This window comes from Argiope bruennichi, chromosome 10 (assembly GCF_947563725.1).
Source record: "Argiope bruennichi chromosome 10, qqArgBrue1.1, whole genome shotgun sequence".
Classification (NCBI taxonomy): Eukaryota; Metazoa; Arthropoda; class Arachnida; order Araneae; family Araneidae; genus Argiope; species Argiope bruennichi.
The window spans coordinates 40,421,695-40,449,410 of NC_079160.1; the positions used below are offsets into that span (position 1 = coordinate 40,421,695).

Consider the following 27,716-nt stretch of genomic DNA (forward strand, 5'->3'; position numbering starts at 1 on the left):
AGAAAAAATGTCACCAACTTAGTGATTTCAGTCATCAGAATGCGATTTGATCTACATTTATGCACATGTTTATTACACATATATTTATGCACTTGAGTATATTTTTATAATTTGGAGAAAAATTTTCTTCGCCCTTTTTGGTCACCATTAAAACCGACAAATATTCTTTTACACATCATTGTATTTCATGAAAAAAATTTAGGATTAAATGGCACATATATAAATGAAATGTACTATTATTTACAGAATATGATTAGCTACAATTATTTTAAAGTTTCTAATTGTGATTTCTAAACTAGTAACAATCAGTTAAAATGTTATAATATGAAATAAATGCAACAATTTACTTTTAGATCAAAATTAACAGGTAAGATCTCTAATGACTTAAATGATATATTGTAACAGCACAAAATACTAATAACAAATAATTATATTTATGATATAGAATTTTAACAACATAATGCACAAAAGTTATACTGAAATTCTAATCTAAGCTGCTGAAAAGGCAACAAAGATGTAAGGTTGGAAATTACACAATAATGCATATTGGAAGAAAACTTTGTTTATATGAATGGAATAAACTCTGTGGAAGTAATACAATGCTATATATAAGATAGTGGTTTTATTTGGTATATTAATAACATAGGAAACAAAGCAAATAAATGATAAATTAAAAACATTTAAATAAAGCTGTAATATATTTACCTGAGAGGAGTTTTACTGCGACTTCTACTCTTGGACCAGGCACTGTAGTTCCTAGGATAAGGACTTGGACTCTTGGAAATATATTTTTGTCTAATTCTGCTATCAGGTGAACGTCTCCTGGACTTATTCACCCACATCTGAGTGCTTCTAACAGGAGAAGGTGTTCGAGTTCTGTAGGCACGAGGAGTTTCTGGAGTTCGAACTCTTTTTCTTATCCTGTTTTTTTCTTTGAGTCTTTCATATTCAAACATATAGTCTGGTCGTCCATGGGTCATGTAATTGATGTCTCTACTTGTGGAAGCATGATCTTTTCCGAAAATGTCTCTTTCGGGTTTTTCTCGTCTATTTGGATAAGCCTGGCTTCCTGGTCTCGATGGTATTTTTTCACAGCGATCTTTGATGCGATCTCTTCTTTCATTTAATTGCGGATCTTTTGATCGTCGCTTACGGGGTTTCATTGGAACATGGATATCTTGTCTATTAGCGCTACGCCTTCTTTCTTGTCTAATATCTTTAAGATCAGGAGAAGAACGTCTTTCAAGAGAACTATCTCGTGGAGGATCGGCAAAAAATGAAGAATCCGAACTTACATCATCATACTCAACAAGAGGTTTAACAGGCACAGCAATTTCTTTTTCAGGTTTCGGGTATTTCTTCTTGTGACCTTTATGAACAGATCTTCTATGTTTCCGAAATCCTGCTTGAGCACCATGTCTGGATTTTCTATTGCTTCCAATTCTATTTACACTTGCACCGGGTGACTCCCGGTTAGTAGAGGGCCGAGATCTCAGTTCATCTGGGCCCGGCATATCAGTCCACTTCCACATTAATAAGCAATTGTAATAATCTACATATCACACAATTCTTAAAGAACACTATGAAGATATAGCAATATGCGTCACATCGCAACTTACCGTGAAGCGGCCATCTTGCATCGCAGTTCTCGGTTCTTATCGAAATAGGCCTAACGCCATATTGGTTTTATTCGACTGTAGTTGCACAAGGCTTTTTTCAATGTTATTGTAATGACAGGGTGATCTCTATAATAAGTGAAAACAAATAAAATGTTCTGGTGTATATTTCAACAAACAAAAGTTCGTTTTCATACACAATTTAAGAGTGCAATGCTTTACAGCACAGATGTTAGTGATGTGCTTAGGCTTATAATTGTATATTCGACTGCTTTATTATCTCTAGTTATTTTAGAATAATTATCGTGAGATTTTAATATTTAGAAATTCTATTTATTTTTCATGTATTTTTTATATGCAATGATGCAAAATATAAGTGGATGTTTAAAGATGACTTTCAGCCGCGTCATCTACCGATTTCGGCCATTTCGAGTTTCAAGATCATAATATCATATCGCATTTTCGCGTTTGCTCTTCTTCCGCAACTTGGCTTACGAAATTTACGTCACAAAACTCGCATGGTTACAGTGAATTCACGGTCAAAAACAGGATTTCATTGATATTAAACGTTATGATGACAAGCGTGCCGACTATTGATCTTTTATTTTATTTTAAGAAGATAGAGTTTACTCTGAATTAATTTCTTGTGTATGCCAGTTTGGATCCATCTGGATTTTTTTTTGTCTGATAGCTGAGCAAGAATTAGTTAAAGAGAAGATTTCCTCCCTCCCCCCCCCAAAGAAACTGCAAGCTAAACTTTGGTATTTATTTCAATCAAATATTTTTGCTGGGTAACGTGATTTGAATAATAATTATACGGTATTATCATATTTTTTTATCTTGAATTAGAACTATTGAATCTTCAAATGCATTTAAAAAAGATTCTCGACTGAGATTCCCCCTTTTTTGACAAATGCATTAAACCAAATCAGCAATAAACATATTATATACCTTTCCAACATTGGAAATGCTTATCTTTACAGTGTACATTTTAACTTTTCTTTTTGGGGCGATTCGTGTAATGCACGATGAATGGCATTCTCGACATTTTTTACGTATAAAGGTTTTGTTTGACTGTTTTTGATATTTTGCACGTGATATTTAACCATAAGCAATTTTAAAGCTCTCAATCTTTATTGAAGGCTGAAAATATGCACTATTTAGGTTCGAAAAGAAGAATGTATCATAAAAAGGATTAATGAATGTAAATTAATTCAGAGATGTTAGAAATAAAGCTTTAATATTTGTACGCTGAGGGAAAAAAAAGCGAACCCAAAATTTGAAAACAAAAAAAAATAAAGAATAATTATTCATAAATTTAAAAAAATTAAAATATGCTGACGTAAATTTTTATCGTAAGTTAAATATTCCTCTAACGTAAATATTTATTTTAATTTCAGTTTTCATTATTTTATTTTTTTATTGCTCAAGAGCATTTGCTCAGAATAAAAAATGCCTGCAAAAATAATCGTCTGAAAAATAAATTTATTATAAAATTATATCTTTAATTAAAATTAATTATAATTTTGTTATAGCTTGGTTAAAAGTTGCTTTATTAAAAATTAACATACAGCATTTTAAAATTTTAAATATTATTTGTTTATTAATTAATTGTTAATCTAATTCAGAATTATTTGTAGAAGAGTAAAACTTAACTTATGCAGAAATGCATCACACACAATATTTTTACAACAGCCCACGCTTACATTGCACTAGCAGCCCCTCGTTATTTATCAAGCTAGGGTCAAAGACATCATCATAAGGATTAATGCAAAAACCATCGATTATGTACACACATGATGTTCACAAGAAAGTTCATAATTTTAGGTGTTAATTCCTAATAAACACATAAAATAATAACTGAATACATACATACATCAAATTTCTGATTCATAGCATCCTAATTGAAGCATACTTGAAAACAAAACCTAAAAAGGAAATGTAATAAAAATATCAAAAATTCACTATTTATACGCTATAAAGAGTCAATAAGGCTTTACTTATCATAATTTTTGACTCCGAATTAGGAAAAATATAGCTTATATGTCTAAAAAATAGCATTTTTTTTTCTTTCGTCAATCAAGGTAATATCAAATTTACTTTTTATTAAAATAATATAAGAAAGATATGACCTACCAAAAATTCGAACTTCAAGTCAGAAATATTACAACAAGAACTGGCCCAAGCAAAAATGAAGCTTGACGCAAAATTGACTAGTGGAACTTTGAAATAAAATTTGTTCTACAAAAATCTATTCACAGCATTTTGCTATTTACAACAAATTGAAGTAATAAAGACTTAAAAGAATACGAAAAAATGATAAATAAGTTAAATTAGTCACATTCGGCGAAAAACTATTCCTCTAATCATCTATCTAATTCGAATCATTAGTAAAATTAAAAAAAAAAAAAACTATTCTCCAAACCGTAATCAGTATACTATTTTCGCAAAAATTCATGTGATAGTTTGTGAGTTAAGTTATGTTTGTAGTTAAACATAACTTAACAATCGCTATGTTTTATCACTATTATACAGCTATAATTTAATATAGCACTATCTTATCCTTTGATAAGATGTGTAATGAGAAGATAATGGACATGATTATATTAATGTCATTCATTAATACGATCGCCGGACAGCTAAAATAATTTAGTCATGTCAATCAGCTTTAATGAGCTACATCCTATCACAAAGAAAGTATAATAGAAGCATAGTTACAATAATATAAGTAAAAGTTGTACAATAATGATACAGTATTCTGATTGGTTTGCTATACAACAAAATGGCGAAAGTGTCTTGTTGGATTCGAAAATTTCCAAAATCGGAATTGGGAGAAGAATGTTCCTTTATTACATATAACATATCTAGCGGTCATGATTTTTCATATGAAAAAAAAGTTTATCGAAAGTGGTTTTAGCTGACAAACTCTGTTGTAAGACATCTCCAGAGAAAATGTTATAAAGTTGAATACTTTCAATTTCTCTCAAAAATGGAGAAAACTGGAAGGCAATCAACCCTTGACGGCATATCTGGAGGCCCAGAGATTTCATATGAAATAAAAACTGACAAAATAGTTTGGGACTGGGCAATGGTTCATTAGTTTTACTATTTATTTTATATATACTTTGATGTCCAACAAAAATGGGAAAAGCGTTTATTTCTTTAACATATTTAGTTCCAATTGCAAAGTTTCATCGAATAAAGTATCTAAATCTCTGAAAATACTTTGTTTTCTTTAGAGATTAATAATAAAAATTTATAAAAATAAAATTTTTACATGGGTTCAAATTTTATGGTAGGAGACAGGAAATTAGAGCAATACTATGTGCAATGAACAAAACGGCCTAAGGCTTCAAGAATAATATGTTATAGGATTATCAAAATTTGAAGCTTTTGAAGCTTAAAAATAGTTTGCTGAAGATGCTATTAAGAGACCAAGTTACACGAAATATTTAATTGAAAATTTTAGCGAATACTAATCCCATCGAACAGTTTGTGGCTAAAGACGGCTGAAAGGTCATGAAATATAAATACATTATCAGCCGTAGTCTGCCCCTTCCTTCCCATTCCGATACATGCGTAAGTATAATTATTTTTTAAAAAAACTTTCTTTTGTTGCTCTAAGATATAATTCATTAAAGTTGATTGGCTTGATTAAATTAATCTTATTGATGTTAGCAGACCTCTGGTGATTATAATAATGGGATTAATATAGTGATGTAGCCCAGTTTCCATGAAATACATCTTATCAAATAAAAAAAGCCCTATTTTTAATCACGATATCATAAGAATAATAGAGTATTCTGATTGATTAACTATGTTTGTATGTGTCAAAATTAATTAGCAAAATCTAAGGTTGAGATCTGTATCTAAATTTTATTTTGCAATATGTCTGAAAATGAAGCTGGAGTGGGGGGGGATAGCTACTGATGACGTATTTAGAGCACATGAACACTCTTACGAAAAAGAAAAAAAAAGCGAAATGTATACATTAGATATTTTATTTAGTCATTGTAGGGAACTATATCAAGGCTTTTCTTTACCGAAAATGTGCCTAGAAGTAGTATTTTTGAGAGTTTTCTTGAAAATGGAAGATTTGTTGAAAGAAAGACATGTTAAGGTGTTATTAACTTGGATATGAAATAAAATTTAGTGAAATCGGTGCAGTGGGTGCGACTGGGGACTTAGTTCTTTGGTTTTATCAATTATTTTTAATATTGTTACGAATTTGTATTGTTGTTTTTCTGCGCAGATATTCTCATAATAAGAAAGAGAGTTTTTTTTTAGATATTTCTGACGGGTGCTGAATGGATGCCGTTTAAGGATCACTGGCTTTGACGACAAAATGGCATCGAATCTGGTGACAAAAATGAAAATTCTCAGAAACACAGGAACATTGACAATATCTTTTATTAGGAACCAAGTTAATGAATTCTTCTAGATCTTACGATCCCTTGTCAAGAGGCTATAAAAGCTGAAGTGTATACACAAGAGGTAGTACTCCATTAAATTTTCTGTTTGGAGTATTAATCTCCTGGGAGTTCTCTGAGAGCGATTTGTGCTGTTGCGGTAGTTTAATAACGATTTGCTGTTTGCATGTGTGTTATTGATATCTTCAGATGCTGTTTTTGCGTAAGTCTCGCTTCTACTTTACTACTGTGTTTCGTGTTTTTTGTGAAATAAAGCATCGTTATCTGTTATCAGCTTGTTAGACTTATCATGCAACCACCAGATGGAATTTCCGCTACAATATACAGGGTGTCCATTAATTATTGTCGGGGTTTCCGTACCACATAATTTTCGAATAAAAAATATTACGCAAAAACCGATTGCCTATTCGTAAATTACAACTCAAAGAATTTTATTAATGATATTAAAGTGTAAAGCTTGCACAATTTGCACTTTGTAGGCATTCCGAAGGCGATTCTTTGAGTTGTACTTTACGAATACATAATTCTTTGAGTTGTAATTTACGTATTCATAATTCTTTGAGTTGTAATTTACGAATACATAATCGCCTTCAGCTGAATGCCTACAAAGTGCAAATTGTGCAAGCTTTACACTTTAATATCATTAATAAAATTCTTTCAGTTGTAATTTACGAATACGCAATCGGTTTTTGCGTAATATTTTTTATTCGAAAGTTATGAGGTACGGAAACCCCGACAATAATTAATGAACACTCTATTTGTAGATAGCAGGCGAATAGAATGCCGCTATGAACAGCTAGTACTAATAATAAATATAGAATGTCATGCCATTTTATATGGCAACCATTCTAAATCTATCAAATATAATTTCAACTCAAATGCAAAAGATAATTGATAATGGCATTTTTGTCTTTGTTCCTTCGTTGATTCTACTGAAACTGTGGTCTTTGGAATAATTTGTCAGGTGTTTTTTTTTTTCTGGCTCTGACATACAAATCCTTAGTTTGTATGTTTCCCTCCGGTTCTTAATTATCACCCCGTTCTTCAGTTTCCTTATAATTGCTTCCCTCTTCATTAACTGACTTTATGATCATCAAAATCGTTATCATGGATTTAAGAGAAAAATTTTAAGTACTAATATTTATTTTATTTTTTATTTTTTGTGAAAAAAATATACAATGCATGATCAATTAGCCATTATAACCTATCACACTGAAGCACATTATTTTTAATTTTTACTTTCGGGTATACATAGTGTAGAGAAAGAGAGTAATCGTCAAAAAATTGGAACTCTAGATTTTGACGAATATCCATGTTTTAGACACCCCCTAAAAAGAAACATTCTTGGAAAACGTCCGTCTGTCTGTCTGTAACAAAAATAATTCTAAAAGGCTTTGAGCTAGACGGTTGAAATTTGGTATACAGTGTTTATATATATATATATATATATATATATATATATATATATATATATATATATATATATATATATATATATATATATATATATATATATACTAATCGGGAGTATATATATATATATATATATATATACTCCCGATTATCCGCGGAATTGGGTGGCGCGGCCGCCGCGGATAACAAAAATTGCGGATAATCCGAAAAAAGTTAAAAACGGGTATAGTAAACGAGAAAACAGTCATTCCAACTTTGAAAAATCGTTTTATGTACAATAAAACGTAAAATAAACAGCAGAAAATGTTTAACTAACGCTTAATATTTTAATATATCACTCAAAACTAACCTAAAATGCATTTTGTTAATGAAAACAGAAAAGTGCTTTGTACTTACGAGAGGCGTCCAGGATGCACAGAAAAATCAATACATATGTACTGTTTTAATACTGTAATGTATTAAGTAATTACAAAAGCATAACTGTAAAACTGCACCTTTTTGAAGAAATCAATAAAAAAAAAAAAAAACTTTGTGCGGCAGGCGCGGATATCCCGCCCGCGGATAATCGGGAGTCTACTGTATATGTATTTACAAAATTATTAAAATATAAAAACTAATTGAAATAACTCATTGACATTACGATTAAATTACAAATGCATTGAGATTCACACCTCAATTGACCAACTTTAAAAAAAGAGGCCTTCATAATGTGCATTACCGAAAGTAGCAAAGTACCTAAATCAGGTCACTGCTTTACTTCGCCGGTTGATCCTTTTTTGCCTTACTCCCATCGCTGATCATAGCAATATTTAATTAGCCGTTATTAATTCATCCGTCGTTGCACCCTGTCCTTATTCGTTTTTTTTTCCCTCACTATACAGTTTACAGAAAACATTAAAAAAGTATTTTAAGAAAACAATTTTTGTATTTTTAAAATTTTTAAATTCATTGTTGACTATTTGACTTTCTAGCTAATTTCTCTTATCTTCCTATTATTTTTAAAAATTAATTATTAAACATAGCAATAATAAGTTGAAATTGAAGAAAGACTTTACTTACTTGCTTGAAAGTTCACACAAAAAGTACATATTTAATATCACCACAATGCTCGTATTTTAATATGTAATGGCTAACACCTTGTCGAATATGCTTAAAATTTAATAAATTTAAAAATTTATTAAATTAGAAAAAATATAAGGCAATAAAGCTAGTAGCACTAAATTATATTTTTAATTTGAGAACTATTTTATATTAGTAGCCTTTGGCAATGAATTGGTTCACTGAAATTATTGTTTGTTAAAAATTTCAATTGTAACTTGGTTTAATTATTTAATCAACAAAACATTTTCAAATTTTGATGCATGTATAATTCATACAGTTTTTGAACTCTTATACCTTTTTATTCCTTCTTCTAGACATTTCTCAGATTTTCTGTTTATATTTTAATATATCACAGCATTTTGCGATATAATTAGTTAAAAAAAATCATTTTTGTTTAATTTTAAAGTCAAACTATAATTTTAAGTGCAGCAAAGTTTCAAAAATTTCATTAAAAGTGTACATTAAACAGATATCTACTTAAAGTGAAAAATAAGCTTAATTTTCATTAGCTAGATCATCAGTAATGGAAAAAAAAAAAAAAAAAAAAAACAGGATGAAATATTAATTTAGAAACGAAACCTATTAGAATTTCATCTCAACAAAAATTCTACATTATTGTGAAATATGTTTAGTTTTTTTTAACTATTTAAAAATAGGAAAAATTATACTGTAAGAAATTGGCATTACTAAAAAGATAAGTTTTTCATTTTAAGATGACGCAAAAATTACTTTTGTGCTATCATATTTCCATAATATATCATATATCAGTAATTTAATTTTTAATTAATTAAAATCTCAAAAAAAGCACATAAATATTTGCATATTCCCACTGTTTAAAGTACATACATACTAAATTTACATACATAGATAGATAAAACAGTCTGGTTTGTAGAGTGCAGGCCCACACTTACAATTACTCTTATTATCAAATTATTCTTAATATTAAAAGCATTTAAGCACTATTTTCTAAACAATATGATATTAATAAATACCTTGTTACTCTTAAATTTTGTTTCTTTCATATTCCTCCAAAAATACTAAAAGAGAAAGACAGAGTAAGATTTGATATTTCGCTGGTACTCAATAAAATCAATGTATGTTTGAAGAAGAAACTACCTAAGATAATTTTATGAAAATATTTGTTTTAGATTGATATTTTCTAATTAAAAAACAAAACGTTAATACTTTGAAAGGAATGGTGTACTTCACATATTTCCTAAATTTCGGGGATAGCAAAAATTTCACACATTATTGATAACAAGCGGAAAATGGCAACAATGCTTCTAATTTGTCTTCTGTTTTTATTTTCCCACATATGAAATATAGAGAAAGTATTGTAATCGTCGAAAATTTTAACTTTAGATTTTGACTAATTTCACTTTTTAGACTACGAGAAACACCTTTTTAGTATAATGTGTGTTCTGTCTGTGACAAAAATAATTCAAAAATGTTTTGAGCTAGATGACTGAAATTTGGTGTACGGTCTTAACAGTAGGTTTCTTATAGATTTTGAAGCAAATTTGAAGCAAAATCCGTTCCCAGAAAGTCTATCTGGTTATTCGTATATAAACACAAAAATTACTAAACGAAGAGAACTAGATGAGAAACGAAGATAATTCGGTGCATAGATTTAATACCTATACTGTAGACATAAAATTGTGATCCAAATTCTACGAGAGGTCGACCATCTGTCCATCTGTTATTTGAGAAACATGTAAACGCGATAACTCAAAAGCACAGTGACTTAAATATATCAAATTTGGCATGTGGTTTAGTGACAAGTCAGCCATCTGACTCTCCGACCCGGCACGAAGGCACACGGATTTAAACCATAAAACTGAATGACCGGACCGCAGCAACAGCAACACTGGCGGGAACTGTGGTTGAGTCCTAATGGCCATCACCGGCCACGGTACAACCCTCCCCGAAGGAAGTACGTCCCGTCATCGATGGGAGGATTCAGATCCCCCACCTATTTGAGTACCCTCCAGGGTGGCGAGATCCAACCACCATGCCGGAAGCATCTCATCCTCATTTCGAGGTGCTCCCACGGGGGTCTATGGTTTAGTGACAAGTGTAGTTCGTTGTCAAAATTCTGTTTCAAATGGTTGGGAGAAAGAGTCTAAAACACAAATTCAATTTTCGGATGCTATTAAGCGCATTCCAGAGATTCACCAAAAAAAAAATCGCCAAAAATCACACGACTGATTTAATAAAAATGCTACATTTGCGCCAAAAGGTAATATTTTGTAACTATTGTACATCACTACCATGCATTGCATTCTCTGGAATAATGCATTTATTAGAGAGTATGCGAGAAAGTTTTGGGGAGACAAATATCGCTGGTTATTTCTTTCTTTTTCATTCTAAATCAACTTCAAAACATGAATATAAACGTGAGATTGAAATTAATTTGTTGCATTATCGGGCATCGCTTTCGGCTTTCGTTGAGTTTTTCTTGTTTGAAATGTCTCATATAGACATAAAATTAACTATTATTTCGCCTACTCGTTTAAAATAGTACGGAATTATTATGAGTTAGTTGCTTTTCAATTATCACATATCATTTTCGGATATTTAAAAGGATTATAGTAAAAAAGAAATAAAATTTTCGAATATAATTAGCAATTAAATCCAATAATAAAAGAGAATACGTGTGTGTTGATGTACCACTTTTCTATTTTTAATTAATTCAAAAATATTTTAAGTGTATTATAAACAGTATATTTCATTGTTGAAATGGAACTCAAATCATTTTCGTTGCTGCAACCGATATTTAATTCTAACTCCGCTCCCTCTTTTGTTGATGATCAAGATGTGAAAACTTGGTTTATTTTCTTATCTTGAGTAGATTTCAATACATGGCTTGTTTTTATAAAATTGAAATTTTGTTGAACTTTAGATTTAAGGCAAATAAAACACGTTAAAAAGGTCGATTTTCGCCAAAAATGACATTTGAAAAAAAAAAAATCCTTTATTGGATTATTTATTTTAGACTTTATTTTAGACCAGTCTTAAAGCTATCCAAAACAGGTTTACTTTTATCTCTACGTTAATTAGAAGGCAAGATATTAATACTTTCATAATGATCGGTAAACCGGAAGTGGGCATTTAAATAACCGGAAGTACCGATTTAAAGGGACAAAAACATGTTAAAAATTTGTATAAACACAAATTTAGTTTTAAATAGGGAACATTTTTTGCACTGTAAAATGCCAATGGGAGTTTCAACGGTGTTTTGTGGAAATTTGAACCTAAAGATGTCTTTGTTGAGCTCCGAATCCTCAGTTTAGGAGCGTTTATGTCTGTAATACTTTTTAATAAAGGTTTTATAGGATTACTAAATGTTCTTAAGGTTATTGAAGTGTATAATAACGCAAATACAATTACAGCATTTACTGAGCTCGAAAAAGACAGAATAAATTATTCTAGGTGGTATTCACTAACAAACACAAAAATTGCCAGAAAAAAATAAAATGATTAAAAAAAGAAAATTATTAAAAGTCGAGGAGGAAGAAGGTATAAGCTATAAATGTGGAGAATTTTAAGTATGTACACACATAATTTATTATTAAAACATGTTAGTGAATACTTTAAATGCATTTTTCTCAAAATTGATTTTTTCTTCTTTTTTGTTCACTTCAAATCAAATAACTCAAAATATAATTATCATATTACTATGAAATTTGGTAGACTTTGTCTTTATATTATTTTCTAGGGAATAAATTAAAAGAATTTAGATTGAGTGAATATTTTTTAATTTACAGCCTATTGTTTAAACAATAACGTCATAAATTTACTAAAAATTTCATGAAAAATTCTTCGACTGGTTCTAAAATTTTTATTTATTATTATAACCACACGATTGTAGTTCATTCCTTAGAGAAAACTATGTTATTTATTTTGGTATAAGTTTTGTTCGGATGAGAGTAATAGTTTTTGGTGTAGCCCATTTGAAGTTTTTAAAGAATTTGCTTAAATTTATGCTATTAAATGCCAATTTTCAAAAAGTTTTAATGTTTATTTCAAATATTGACATCCTATTACTAATTTTGAATAGTCTTAAACCTAGAAATATGGTTAAAGTATATCTACACCAAGTTTTTCTAAAAAAGTGCTGCGAACGTGTTCGGATACCTTAAAGCATGCCTTAATGCATTAAAGCTTATAAGCTTCAATGTCGAAATGAAACAGTGGAGGAAATCTTTCAAAATAAATTCATTTTTAAACATTCCTATTATTTTCTTAATAGAGATGATAAAGATATAAACAGGAAACCAAGGGAGATGCATAGTGCAGAGAATAAAACGATGTAAGACTTCTAAAATAGCATAAGATATATGTCCAACAAACTTTAAAAATATTTTTCCGAGGAAGCCGTTAATATCAGACCATGGTTGATAATATGTAAGGAGAAATATGAAGTGAGAAAATCTTGTTATCGTCCTAAAATTCAATCTCGAGATTTTGCTGAATCTCCGCGTATTAAATTTTTCACAAATCCAAAAATATCATAGAATTTGTGTGACCATAATTCCAGAATGCAATATGTTAGATCGATGGAACTTAGAGTAAGGTCTCTGTATTTACAATTGTAGATTTCCATCAAGTTTTGAACAGAGCTCACAGCAACAGCAACAAAAAAAAAGGGGGGGGGAGGATGTAACCACGATAATTCAAAAGCAAGATTTACATTTTTTTTTTTTTTTTTTTTTTTTTTTTTTAAGGAATGCATATTTGTATCGGAGTCTGAACCACCACGTAAGCGATTATCGATTATTTGTCTATTTGGCTAAGCTTATGAGAATATGATTACTCAAAGAGCAATAAGCCAGATGTATGAATTTCAATACATGGTGTTTATGCTAAAATTGTAAAATTTCGTTCAATTTTGAATTAAATAATCCAAATGGTAGATTCCGTGTGTGCTTGCCCGTACTTGTGTATATAAAATAGGATAATTTAAAAAAAAAAAAAAAAACAGGTGAGACAAATGAAGTAAATCAGTATGTGGTTTTGATACCGAAGTTCACAATCTATAGCAAATTCTTGACTTAATCGATCGAAGAGAAGAGATCCGAGATGCATATTTGATTTATGATTTATTTCATGACGGATCTAAATATAAAATCCATCGTAATATGCAAAAAAGAGAAAGCTGAGGGAAACAGACTTTCGCTGATTGTGCGATTCGATTTTCTTTATCTTCGATTTAGAAGAAGAACATACCTTATACATATTAATACTAAGAACAGAACTCTTGATATGCACAAATGTTAGTTTGCATTTTCCAAAGTTGTAACATCACAAGATACAGAAGACAGAGAAAATTTCAGACAGATAGACAAAACATCTTATTTTGGAGTTAACGTCCAAATAAAGCATTTTTTTTCATCTTAATTTTAATATTCGAAAAAGTAGGCGATTGAGCTTTTCTGAAAAATGAGTTTGGATTTCATCGCAACACACACAACTAAATAAGATTGTGTATTAAATTAAAGTAAAAAATTTTACTTAAAATAAGAAAAATCGTGAAGAAATAAAATTGATATCAATAAAAAGGTAATTTGGGAGGGGGTAAAATAATGCAAAAGCCTCTTTTATGAAATAATAGTTTTGGACGATATGGTTATCACTTTTAATTGTTAAGTAAAGGAATAACCTAAAAGGCGATGGTTAAGCATTTGACGCATATTTTTTAAAAAAATACGTGTCCTCCTGCTACTGCCGCCTCTGCTTTCTACTGATAAACAATCAGAACTAAAATGCATAACATGAGCCAATAAAAGCACGCTTCAATTTCAGCTAAAGTGTCAGTCATGCATTTTTGTTCAAATCAAAATTTCATAATAAATCATTTTAAATTGAAAAGATTCAGTTGTACCAAAACGAGTAGGCAAAAATACTTCAAAATTCTTGTTGTTATTTTGAATGAATTCATCTTCTTAAAAAACACAACAAAATAAAAATACGGACAAACTTTCATTTCGAAGTTTTTATAACACACCAATAGCATCACAAGTGTAACGGACATATATATTAGGAAAAATATTAACAGCAGTGATTTTCACATTTTATAAAAAAACCTCTAAATCTTTCTCTTTTTTTTTTTTTTTAACAAATTTTTACCTGAAGTTTGGTAATTAAAATATGGATACTAATACAACAAGAAGATAATAAATATATCATTTGCTGATAAATTTACAACAGTAATATAAAACAAAACAATGATTGAAAATAGACAAAAAAAAAAAAAAAAATTACTATTTCTATATATAAATGTCTCTCAGAAATATTTTGTCAACTAAAACTGTCCAATAAGCTCGAATTTAATATCCAATATATTTTGGCTACTATCATTAAATTCCTAACATTTGAAGACAAGTTTATTGATTGACTGCATCTTAATAATAAATTAATTTCAAATCAAAATTCATGATATTCAAGTGATTAAACCTCCATTACATTTAGCTATTATATGCCTCTCTTCAGGTATAGCAATCTTTCAGATCATATGCTTCTTTTTTTTATAATCAGAATATTTTAATCTTTAAATTTTATCATTAAATATGGAAAACACACACACACACACACATATATATATATGTAATGATATTTTAAACTCTAATTTAATTCCAAATTAATTCCCAAAGTTTTATCTTAATTTAGCCCATAGTAACTTCATTCTAAAATATTCTCTTATTTCCTGATCCAATTCCACTTTCTCTACTTAATTAATTCAACAGAAGCTTTATAAAATTGCTGAATCGGCTAAACATCGACACTTTCACACGCTCTGCGTGAAGGGACAAAATACCGCTGACTTTACAAATTCCTCTAAAAGATCCCTGTGTTTCCCTTGCTTTTTGATTGACATGCGATGGAAATCCCTATTAAAACATCACAGTGTATAAGACCAAGGATAAGAGATTTATCAGCTTTTCCCACTTTTCTTTCCGTGTCGTATGTGTGCTTGTCGCTCCTGTTTGTACATAATGCGTGCATCTCCGAGATGAAATAAAACGACGTCAAGAAATCGATATAATCTTGATAAAGCATGCCCATAGCAAATTTCATAAATAGTACTTTATAAAAACCATCCTGAAGAATACTGGCATTAGTCATTTCTAGATAATTATTGGCAATTAAAAAAAATCATTTATCACACCAATTCCATTTTTCAATTGAACAAGCACATCTAAGATGTATCAATCAAAAATAATAAGATGTTTAAAAAAATCTTACTATTCTGAGCACAACAATCAAAGATTAGTGGTTTCTAGCTTCTGACAATGAATGACTCCTACAAAATCTCAATGTTTCTTACTTCTTGAAGATTTATGAGCATAGCTAAAACAGACTCAAAAGCATTACCTAAAAATTTCATGCAAGTATGTAAAATATAACCAAACAATATGAAAGATCAGCCATACCTGATAAAGAGCTAAATTTTACGATGTTTTTAAAACTTTATTTCTGAAATACAAAATTTTGCTGATTATGATTTCAAAGTAGCACAAAAATATTTTGATATTATATAATATTACACAATAATACATGTCATAAAATACAATATCACTAAGCATCTTAACTTATTTGAATTTTAACTGTTTTGTTTCATAGAAATATAATAAATTCATAATAGTGGACATGAATGCATATTATAAAAAAATGCTGTCATCAAATATCGTAAAAATTTGTTACTCAGTCATTATCAAATATTATCAGTCATTAACACCCTTTTCAAATTGTTCATCTGAATAAAAATTAATAATTTACTTAACAATAAAATAAACATTAAAAGAAATATTCTAACATGTACTTAAAATAAAGGATCAACAGTCAAAAAGTCAAACAATCTGTCTCGAGTAAAGAATCCAGCACCAGTTTATAAAAATATACCAAAACTAAGATTCACACTAAAAAGTGAAATGCTTATTGCCTTTCAGTTATTCGGAATAAAAAATTTCCTGAATAAACTAATATAAACATTTTTTTATTACTATCAAGAAATTGGCTGCTTAAATTCATTCAAATGTTAGTTAATTTTCACTATTTCAATGAATAAACACACATATTCAATGAGAATTAAAAAGTTATTTATCTAAAAACAACTATTTACCTTTTTTTTATCATGCAAATATTTAGAAATATTTGTAACCTTAAGATATATAACACAACTACACACATACATATTATATATACATATATCAATATTTTAAAAAAATTATTTTTATTGAAATCTTCTTTAATATGCCACTTGCGCTTCTTGAGAATATAGCATTTTAATAAGCAAATGGAGTAATTCTGACAACTCCATTCACAATATTATTCACTTTGATGAGTTATCTTGATTGATATTTTTCACTTTGGCAACTTTTTGTCCTTGTTTATATGAAGGGGCATATTAAATTAGATTTCTTTTTCTCATGCACAAATTTTCTTTTTAAACTTTAAATCACTACCTTAAATAACTAACAGAATTCAACAAATGTTATGTTATTAAGAAGAGTTTTAATAAAACTGCTTTTAAAATTTGTAACATTTATTTAGAAAATTCTGTATAACTAATACTGATTACAAATAAAAATATTGAATGAGCATAAAAATTGATATTCATGTGTAAGAAAATATTTCATAATTTATCTATAAGGAGGGAGCTCATATATTAGATAAAATCAGTCTTAGAATGTAAAAGCACTGTGCAAAAAAGAACTGGTATTTTTTAAATCATTCAAATTTAACATTTGGCAATTCCAGATTGTTAGTTGATGTAAAAGGTGATTTATGTTAATATTCAACAAAATATACACCATGAAAGGAAAAAAAAAAAAAATGGTTATATTTTGTGAGTCATTTTTATAAGCATGTGCAAAAACTGTAACATATAAATTTTAAAACTGATAAGTTAAAAAATTTCATTTCTTTCTTTAAATGCATGGATATAAGCATTTTGATTTTTTTTTAAAAGAAAGAAAGTTATGTTTAGCTCTTTTGTCAGAAAGAAAATTATTTTCATGAAACTTTTTATTTTTTAAACTTATATGCCTTAATACTTAAATAAATTTAATTAGAAAAATTTATCATAATAACAATATCAGAAAATTTTCTAAGAGAATGCAATCATGTTTTCTCACTTTTATCAAATAATTCATTTGATTCTGAATTTATAAATAAATCACTTTTTCCATCTTCAATAACAGAAATCTTTTTTTCTCTAGCACATGTAGCAAGATGCTTCTGCCGATAACAGTTTCGAGTGAAAAATTTACCACAAAAATAACATGGATATGGTTTTTTATCTTCATGAGACAGACAATGTCTCTTTAGATCTGATTTTGTACTAAATAATCCATTACATTTAAAGCATTTATATTTTTTCAAGCCTGTATGAACAAGCATATGCCTCCTTAAGTGATAAGAATTTTTAAACCTTCTTTTACAAATGCTGCACGGATATTTTTTAAAAAAATCATGAAAGGCAAGAATATGTTCATTAAGAAGTTTCTCTTCAGGAAATTTCTTTTCACAAATTGAGCATTTAAAATTCGTATAGTTGGATATTTCATGCATTTTTATATGTTTCTGAAATCCAGTTTTATCGGCAAAAGTTTTTGAACATTGGTAACAAGAAAGTTTTTCTTTACTAGAATGTTTCTTTATGTGTCTATTCATTGTGGTCAACGAAGCAAAAGTTTTGAAACAGATTTCACATTTAAAATTTTTTGCTTTAGAATGAACTAGAAGATGACGTTTGACTTTGGATGATTTAGTAAACTGTTTTGAACATATGTGGCAAGCATTAAATGTTACATCTTGATGAACTGACAAGAAATGTTGCTTATATTTTTTAAAAGAAGACCATCTGTTGTTACATATATAACATTCAAATTTCTTATTCACAGTTAAAGATTCCTCTGCAACATCATCTTTTGTAGATGAAATAAGGTCAGCACTTATAACTGAATTTTTAGAATTAAGCGAGATATTTTGTTTCTCTAAGCAGTCTGAATCAGACTCAGTACCTCCAACTGGAGATCTTTTTCTTTTATGTAGATCTAAGTGTCGTTCTAAGTGATATAATCTGTTAAATCGTTTCCCACACAATTTACAGAGATAAGGTCTTGGACCATTGTAAATACACCTATGTTTAGCTCGATCACTTTCACTTTTATACCGTTTTTCACATTTATCACAATCATAGGCATCAGATACAAGATGATCTTTCATATGATTATCTAATTCATCCTTGGTGGCAAGGAACCTAAAACATCCAAAACAAAATGGTTTGCCTTGACATGCATGAATGGAAAAGATATGTTTCTGGAGTATCACAGATTTAGAAAATGTTTTCTGACAGATTGGACAAATAAATTCTTCTGGTTTTTTTCTCAGGTGAAGAAGAGAATGTCTACTAAGTAATGACAACTGTAAAAATGTTCTGTGACATGCAATACAAGTATATGGTCTCTTGTTCAAATGAATACGCCTGTTGTGCCTTTTTAAAGATGATAGATTGTTGAAAGTTTTTCTGCAAGTATTGCATTCATGTGCAATATCACTTTCAGAACTAGAATGGTTTGTATTCTGACTTAAAATTATTTCAGATAAAAATGTTTTTGAATATTTAACTGAGGGACAAGTTTGGAGAATAAATTCCTCTTTACTATCAGATTGATCCGAAGTATATTTAAGAGAAGGCACTTTATAAATATCATCAGAGTGAAAAAGTTGCAATCTATCCTTGAATTCATCAAAAGATACAGAATTATTTAAATGCACATCCATCTTTTTTATAAGTTGTGATCCACACTGAAATGTTATGATTTTTTTTTTCGAATAGAAATAGAAATAAAAGAAGAAAGCTGAATAAGTCTAATAGCCTTTTAAATCTTTCTTATGAATTGAATGAATAAAACATAGTCTCTTAAATTCAATCCAGGTACATAAGCATATATAACATAGGCTGTTTAATCAAACATATAAAAATTGTACCATCAAATATTTAAGCTCTCATTTTTTTCCTTGTATATTCTATTAACGCCACAATGTTCCTTTAAAAAAATTTAATATATATATATAAGCAGGTTATACCGTAACTGTTCGGGATTATCAGAGTTAAATCAAAACAAAGCGTAAATCAAAGAATACCGTATATCTTTAAAACACCCGCTTTTCAAATCCAACTGATAAGAATTTAATCTTAGCTAATAATTTAAAAAAAATTACGCCATTCCATTCAGCCACGAATTCATGCTTCTGCATTCTCGCGATCGCGAGATATGCTTCCTGGTTTTCGATTCGATCACATGTGTGTTTGCTTTTACCAGTTATGCAGCCATGCATTATTCTACGGTACAGTTGGATTATTGTCGCACTAGACTAAAGTCATCAAAGTAAAACGTGCAGAGAAAAGAACTGTGAATTATAATACAAAATCAGCACTGAAAAGAAAAATTTGCAATTGTTTGTAAGTCATCGTTAGTTTGAAAACCTCAGCAGTATTCGATAAGAGAGTGAATTATATGATTTTGGAAAACCGATATAGTCGAAATAGAAAATTCAATTCATGACCATGCCAATACAGATGTATTAATCAATCCCGATTTTATAAAAAATCACGCACAAATACTTTATTATTATTTGCTCGTTTAGTCCTGGATAATTATAAACAAAAAGTAAGAGTAGCTCAAATGTGACGTCATACTTTATGATTTTCTTTTTTTTAATCAAATTCTGAGTCTTGATTTTAAACCGAATTTTGAAAAGTCAAGGTAATTTATTACTGGACAGAAATTATATAAGCAAATATAAATTTGACTAATGATAAGCAGACAGAAATTCAATTATGGTAATGAATAATAAATTTTTTGGCGAGATTTAAGATTAGTATGTGGTTACCAAAATTGATGTATTTTGAAGCGATTTGTTGCCAAATATAATCGTGAAAATTTTTGGTTGCAACCATAAAAGCTATTTGTTATCATTTCTGGTAACCATTCGAGACGGCGGAGGAGGACTGGCGAGTTTTTTTGACACAATTGGCGAAAGACCTTATACTCATGTTAATCATCATTTATTCAATGGTTGAAAAATATGATTTCAATTTTAATTCATCATGAGGTCGTGCCCTCATTTGTATTTGGGATCTGTCATAAATCGCTCTATTAGTTTGGATCTTGCTTAATTGATATATGAGAAATAGGATCTTTGGCAATAAAGATTATCACCCTCTGACGCTAATATATATATATATATATATATATATATATATATATATATATATATATATATATATATATACTTTTTTAAAAAGTCTTGTTTATTAAAGGAAAAGATATGATTTATTAAAATTTCGGGGCAAATATGCTTACAATATTTTGATTTAAATAGATTTGAATATATCAGGTCACTTATGCTGTTTGTCAGATTGTGTGAGAAATAAGCCAGTATATTTTTTTTCTGTGTGTGTAAGTTTTAACCCCTTTCCCCTTTATTTGGCAACGAAATTAGATAAATACGTATACCGATAAAATTAAATTCAAACTGACATATAAACAATAAGAAAAAATCAGTTTTGGAGAATTATCAGATCATAATTTATGAAAGTCTTTATTATGTAAGAGAATATGAATTATATCACACTTCTTTCTATCTGACAATAATTCCATCCAATTTTATTTAATTTTTTTATCAACTAAATTAATTAAAATAAATTATCAGAAAGCATTGTAATCAAAATTCTATGAATTATTTTTAGATGTTATCTAGTAATATATACATATCTATATAAATTTGGACACATTATAAGAGATAATCTTAATAGGGCTGGATTATGTCCAATAAGGGTAAATAAGATAATCAGTCTTTGAGGCCCCTTTCGTTTCTTAATTCTTAAAATTTGATATATTTTTTTAACTTTCATTTCATATTTAAATGATTATTTTTTAAAATAAAAATACATGTTATAAATAATAATTACTAATACTATCCTTTTTCTCTGTGAAGAGTTTTTAGCAAAAAAGGCAAACTCTAATTCCCAAATCATTTAGGCAATTTATTTCCTTTATTTCATGATATAGTCTTTTCTCTTTCTTTAATTTATAATAGAAGGGAAATTGCCAAGTCATTCAGCCAACTAAAACAAAAAAGACACTGATTTGCGTGCAAATTTGAAAATATAAAATAAACCCTAAAAAAATATTCTGAAATTTAGACATGTTGATTTTAATAAGAATATATCCAAATACAATGTACTTGTAAATCAAAATAAATGAATAAATTTCTGCTTGTACTACAAATTTTTTTTCTCAGAGTCCCTTAAAGTTGCAGAGCCCCAAGGCAGTTGTCTATTCTGTTTATTTAATATTCTGGCCCTGCATCTTAATGATAAACATGAGCTGTGGGATAACATGTGCTTTTTACATTCTAAAAAAAATCTACAATTAATGAAAATAACAGTAAAAACATATTTGTAAAGAAATTTTCTTCCTTGTTATGACTGTTCTTGCTGATATCATAAACTCTAAGATATTAATTATATTGAAGGATGTTTGCTAAGACAATAAAGATGGTAAGCCATATATCCCTCCATAATAGAGTAGCAAAAGAATAGCTAACATCATGAATAGCATATGAACGAAATAGCATATTTATGAAAACCGAAGCCATTGAAGAGATTGCATTTCAAAACCGAATCCGAGAATGTTATTTCAAGCATAAATTTGTTGCTCTTTTACATTTCAAGAATAAAACAATTTCTTTTTTTTTTCTCCTCATTATTTTCATAAAAAAAAAACATGAGCAATTTCAAGAGGAAGAAATTGATGCAACAAATTGTTTCTACAAAAATTTTGTTGGTATTAAAAAAATACTTTAGTCTTTCTTATGAAGAAATTTCATCACATAATTTTCAATTCATTTTCTTTTTTTTTTCATTTTGCAGCTTTTTTTTCTCTTAAAAAAGATTAAATCAGAATAAAAAAATTTTCTCTGACAGTTTTCTTAAAACTAGTAAACACTATATATATATATATGTCCTTCAACTTATCATTCACCACCTTGATAAAAAAAAAAAAGAATTTTTCTAACTAAAATTGATTAAAATATAATGTTATATAAATCTTGATTCTTCAATTCCAATAATCACAAAACATTAAAGAATATGAAATTAATTCAATAATGCATCACAATCAAAATTTATTTCTAAGTAACAAATTTAATGACTACTTGACTACCCATTACTGATAAACATTAACAACATTATTTCATAAATATTTTTATAAAATTTTCAATGCCACAAGAATATAAGGAAATACGTATTCTTCGTGAAATTCATATGCTGCAGCCAAACATTTGTTTAAATTTTTTTTACTTTCAGCGATATTCAATTCTGTTAATTTACTTTAAATACTGGCATTGGCAAGAAAAGATGGATTTCAGGAACTACATACCTAATTAGAAAAGTCGTAACTATTTAACCATCTGTAATTATAACAGAGATGAATGTTTGCTTGTGTGTTGACACTCTATAGATTAAACCATTTGTACCAAAGCTACTAAATTTGGTACACATATACTTTGGGGGCAGGGGGTAAAATTGTGCACACTAATGCATTTTTAAAAATTTCAATAAGAATTTAAATTAAAAATAAAACAAAATTTTGGTGTTTTCTGCAATATTTTCCAAAAATTATTTATATTTTATCTTAAAATTCAAAAACTTATCTTTTCAATGACTCTTATTTTTGTTCTTGGAATAAATATTTTTTCTGGTATTGAATCAAATAAAAAATATATTTTCTAACAAGAATCATAAAAGTTTTGATCAAATATTAAAGGTACCTTGAATGATAATTCAAAAACATAAGAATCATGGAAGAACACCAAAGTTATAGATAAAAGTCGTTATTAAAACTTCAGGTATTTTTTTATTTTGTTTTACAATTGATTTGCTAACCTGCCCTCAACATGAATTATAATTGGTAAAGCAGAGTTTCAGGAAAGAGCGATAAATTTTATCAATACTGGTAAGTAATTCTTAATATGTAAAGGATTTAAATTTATATTTAAAATGAAACTGACATGAAGAACATACCAAGTTTTACTTTGTTTTCGATGTGAAATTAAGCTACATTATTAGGATTAGGAATAGCTAAGTGTATCTATTTTTTTTTACTCACTTAAGGGAAGCTGACAGAAAACAAGAGTATGAACATATTGGTGCAAGGCTTCAAAAACAGTATAAATCATATATCTATTAAAATATAAAACTTAATATTATATTAAAGAAGAAACTATTAAAGACATGTAATATAAAACATTTAATTTAAAAATTTTAGTAACCATAAATCCTGGCAAAGTTGTTGATCATCAAAAATAGCTAGTTAGAAATACAAAATGATTTTAAAGCCTTCAAAAAATAACAATATTGAAAATTTATTCCAAACTAAAAATATTCATTTAGGTTCATTCATTTTTAGTGTATTACTAATATTCATTTTCAGAGTGAGTATTAGCTATTTTTTTAAAGGAAAATACCAAATTTTATGCAAACTTAGACATTTGATGTTTATTATTAAATTGTTAATATTTTTAGTTTAAAAATCAGATAACAAAGAGTAAATCCACAAATATAAATAATGGAAAGATATTAATTCTTTGAAATAAAAAATGAAAGGGGTATTCACAAGATACACAATTGGAATAATTTATTATTCATAATGAAACAAGGTTCACAACTTTATATCCATCTATGTAAACATTTGATCTAATCTTATCAGATTGTTCAACAAATTCATACTTTATGCCTCAACAAATGGATTACAAAGTGACCAAACATTTGTTGAGAAATTTTGCCAATATTTTTCTGAAGAACAACAGTTGTTGTGAGATAAATTATGATAGTAGCATGATAGAGTCTGTCTCATTTGAATACTAATATTCATGAACACAACAATATAACATTCATATATTGGAGGAAAAGGCTTAATGTCTCTTATATCATCTAACAAGCTTTTACTTTTTCTGGGGATGTAGGAAAGATTGTGTAATCTGCTATAGACATTAATAAAGATATACATATATCTATGTAGATGCTAAGGTCAGGTAAAATGAAAACCTCATACACAATATCCAATATTTATTAAAATTATGCTACAGGAGAATCAAGTACATACTGACAAGTTATAACTTTTGTTTAAGGTGTATGGTCATCACATGTGTTAACCTCTTTTTAAATTTCTTATTATATTAATTAGTTTGTAGAGTTTTGATAGATTTAGCTGGAATTTTTTCTGCCTTATTGATCTCCAATTTTCCTATTTTATCTAAATTTTTATATTTCACAAATGTATTTTTAAAAATAAAAGGCAAATTATTCATTTATGCATTCTAATTGTTTAAATTTATAGTACTTAACAACTGCCAAGTTGCCATATGATTTCAATTCAACTTTGATTGCTTTTTCCATTGTGTAAATTTGTGAATTGAACTGAAAAATACTTGTATATAAATCTAACAGTAACAAAGCATGATCTGTTGTAACTCTAATAAAAAAACCAAAACTAAAAAATAAACAAACAAACAAAAAGACTGATAACATCTTGATATGAATATACAAATTTATGCTCTTTGACTCTTTAGTATTTTGTAAAAGAATAATATTTTGGCTTTTCATTAAAATCCAAGCATCACTACAATAAACAAATATTCTGATAAAAAAAAAAAGAAAAAGACTTGCATAACAAGGTAGATTAACTAAAATATTATGAAAATATTTTACACCTTCAAATTGAAAAAATTAAAAAAAAAAAAAAGAAAAAAAAAACTTAATATTATTTTTGAATATTTTTGATAATATTAACATAAAAATTTAAGTAAGATCTTAAATATAAATAGCAACCCCTATCTTTTTTAGAATATATTGTATTTTTAAAAAGGTCTTAACTATATTATTTTGTATTTTTATTAAAGAAATCTAGAATGATTCAACACAGCAATATAAGAATGTAACAGTGATCATATTTTATATGCATCTGTATAAAGAATTTTTTTTTCATAAATTGTTTAATATAAAATGATTAATAAAAATTGACTCAAATAGATTTTCTAATAAATTTTTCTTGTGTATTTTTTAAAATATGTATACAGAAATAAAAATATTACATTTAAAGGTATTAAACTTTTTATTTTTAATATATATGATCTGATAAAGCATGGCAATCTTACCTAAATTATAAACTATCAGTTATGAAAAAATTAACATAAATTACTGATAAAAATTTCATACCAGATCATTAAAATCACGAGATCATCAAAATTTCATATATCATTAAAATTATGTATTTTTTAACTAGATAAAATATTTCACTTTTCTTGCACAACATAAAATAATTATTCAACATAAATAGTAAGTTAACAATTTATTACAAAAGTAACAAGAATACATTCTTATTTTGTTATACAGCAAATAGTACATACTTTACATACAAGTACATTAGTTTCATAACACTACACTTTTTTTTAACAATTTATATCTTTTCTGTTTTGCATGAATGGACATATGACAATTTAAATCACCACTGGTACTAAATTTTTTTTTGCACAACTTGCACAGATATTCTTTAAAAAAATCATGATATGTTAAAATATGTTCATTAAGAAGTTTTTCTTTCGAAAATTTCTTATCACAAACAGTACATTTGAAAGCAGCCTTTCTACCTTGTTCATGCATCAGTATATGTTTCTGAAATCCCAGCTTATTCACAAAGGTTTTAGAACACTGATAACATGATAGTAACTTCCGGTTATTGTGTTTCTTCTTGTGTCGATTCAGTGCCGCTTGAACCAAGAAGGATTTTGTACATAAATTACATTTAAATAATTTTTCTTTTGAATGAGTAACTAAATGACGCTTTACTTTACATGTTTTACTAAATTTCTTGAAGCAAACAGGACAAGAATTAAATTCTAGTTCCTTATGCTCAGAGCAAAAATGTTGCTTATAATTTTTAAATGAATACCACCGTGTGTTGCACATATAACATTCATATTTCTTTTTGAAATGAATCAATAATTCTTCACCATTATTTATAGAATCTGAATTAAATTTTTGTTGCTCAAAAAACTCTGAATCGACTCCCAGAACTTTGCTAAATCCTTGCTTTCTATCATGCATGTAGCAGTGCCTCTGTAAATGATATAATCTACTAAACCGTTTTCCACAGATTTTACAAGGATAAGGTCTGGGACCATCAAATACACATCTATGATTGTTTAATTTAGATTTAGTCTTATACCATTTTCTGCATTTATTACAATTATAAGCAATAATGTGATCTTCCATGTGCTGAGTTAAATCATTTTCAGTAGCAAAAAATTTAAAGCAGGCTTGGCAAAAGTTTTTGTTTTGACAAACATGAGAAATAAACATATGTTCAAGGAGTAACATAGACGAGGAAAAATGTTTCTTACAAACATAACACTCAAATTCTTGTTTTTTTGTTTTGTAATGCTGCAGAGAATGTTCACAAAGCAAAGAGAAATGTGCAAATGTTTTGTGACAGTCAATGCACATGTATTTTCTTTTGTTTAAATGAAAACGTCTTTGATGTCTATTTAGCGAAGATGGCCCATTAAATACTTTTTTACAAGTTTTGCATTCAAAAGGGCCATCAACATTAGATGTTGCATGTTTAGGAATTTGATTCAGTGTTACTTTATGATAAGATCTTTTACAAACAATATTAGAGACAGGAGGTTTAAAATATTCTTCTGTTTCAAACTCATTACTTGATTCTGACAAGTTCCTATTTATATTATTCTCAACATCTGCATGATGAGTAAAATGATCAAAAAGTTCTTCATCACTAAGAAACACTTTATAACAAATTTTACAAGCAAATGAAGAAGCAGGTTGAAGAAAAGTAATATTTATAGGAGATGGAATTTTTTCCCCCTCTTTAATTTCTTCTAGACTGTGTTGTAGATCATGCAATTGCAGCTCAGTTAAATCAGGAAATATTTCTTTGCATAGCAGACAGGAAAAATCGCCTGAACTAGTATGCAGCTGGTTATGCAAATCCAGATCATTTGAGTTTTTGAATTTTAGATCACAAAAATTGCAAGTAAAACATTGCAAAATGGAAGTAGTCAT

General features: G+C 28.2%; 2 protein-coding genes across 4 annotated transcripts in view; both read right to left on the bottom strand.

The window, feature by feature from the left end:
• LOC129988105 (cyclin-dependent kinase 13-like) overlaps positions 1-2,085 on the bottom strand; it is a 49,377-nt gene extending 47,292 nt beyond the window's left edge. For 2 of the 3 annotated variants that reach the window (XM_056096231.1, XM_056096230.1), the window contains exon 1: positions 706-2,085. In XM_056096231.1, coding sequence (XP_055952206.1) covers positions 706-1,532 — 827 coding nt within the window. In that variant the 5' untranslated portion in view covers positions 1,533-2,085. The remainder of the gene's footprint in view (positions 1-705) is intronic. The other variant, XM_056096232.1, reaches the window with a different exon arrangement.
• A 14,199-nt stretch (positions 2,086-16,284) lies between these two features.
• Positions 16,285-27,716, bottom strand: LOC129987505 (zinc finger protein 836-like). The gene is made up of 3 exons (XM_056095478.1): positions 26,256-27,716; positions 18,445-19,372; positions 16,285-16,316 (listed from the first exon to the last, which is right to left on the bottom strand). Exons 1-3 carry the CDS (start codon positions 27,714-27,716, stop codon positions 16,285-16,287), a joined length of 2,421 nt encoding a protein of 806 aa, XP_055951453.1.

What these genes read in the sequence shown, in the direction of transcription:
- LOC129987505 (XM_056095478.1), bottom strand. Translation starts at nt 27,716, where the DNA reads ATGACTACTTCCATTTTGCAATGTTTTACTTGCAATTTTTGTGATCTA. An exon ending in AGGCTGCTTTCAAATGTACT is followed by an intron (nt 19,373 to 26,255) that starts GTTTGTGATAAG and finishes ATAACATTTCAG; the next exon opens with TGTGGATCACAACTTATAAA. An exon ending in TGTGAATAAGAAATTTGAAT is followed by an intron (nt 16,317 to 18,444) that starts GTTATATATGTA and finishes ATTTTTATTCAG; the next exon opens with ATGAACAATTTGAAAAGGGT.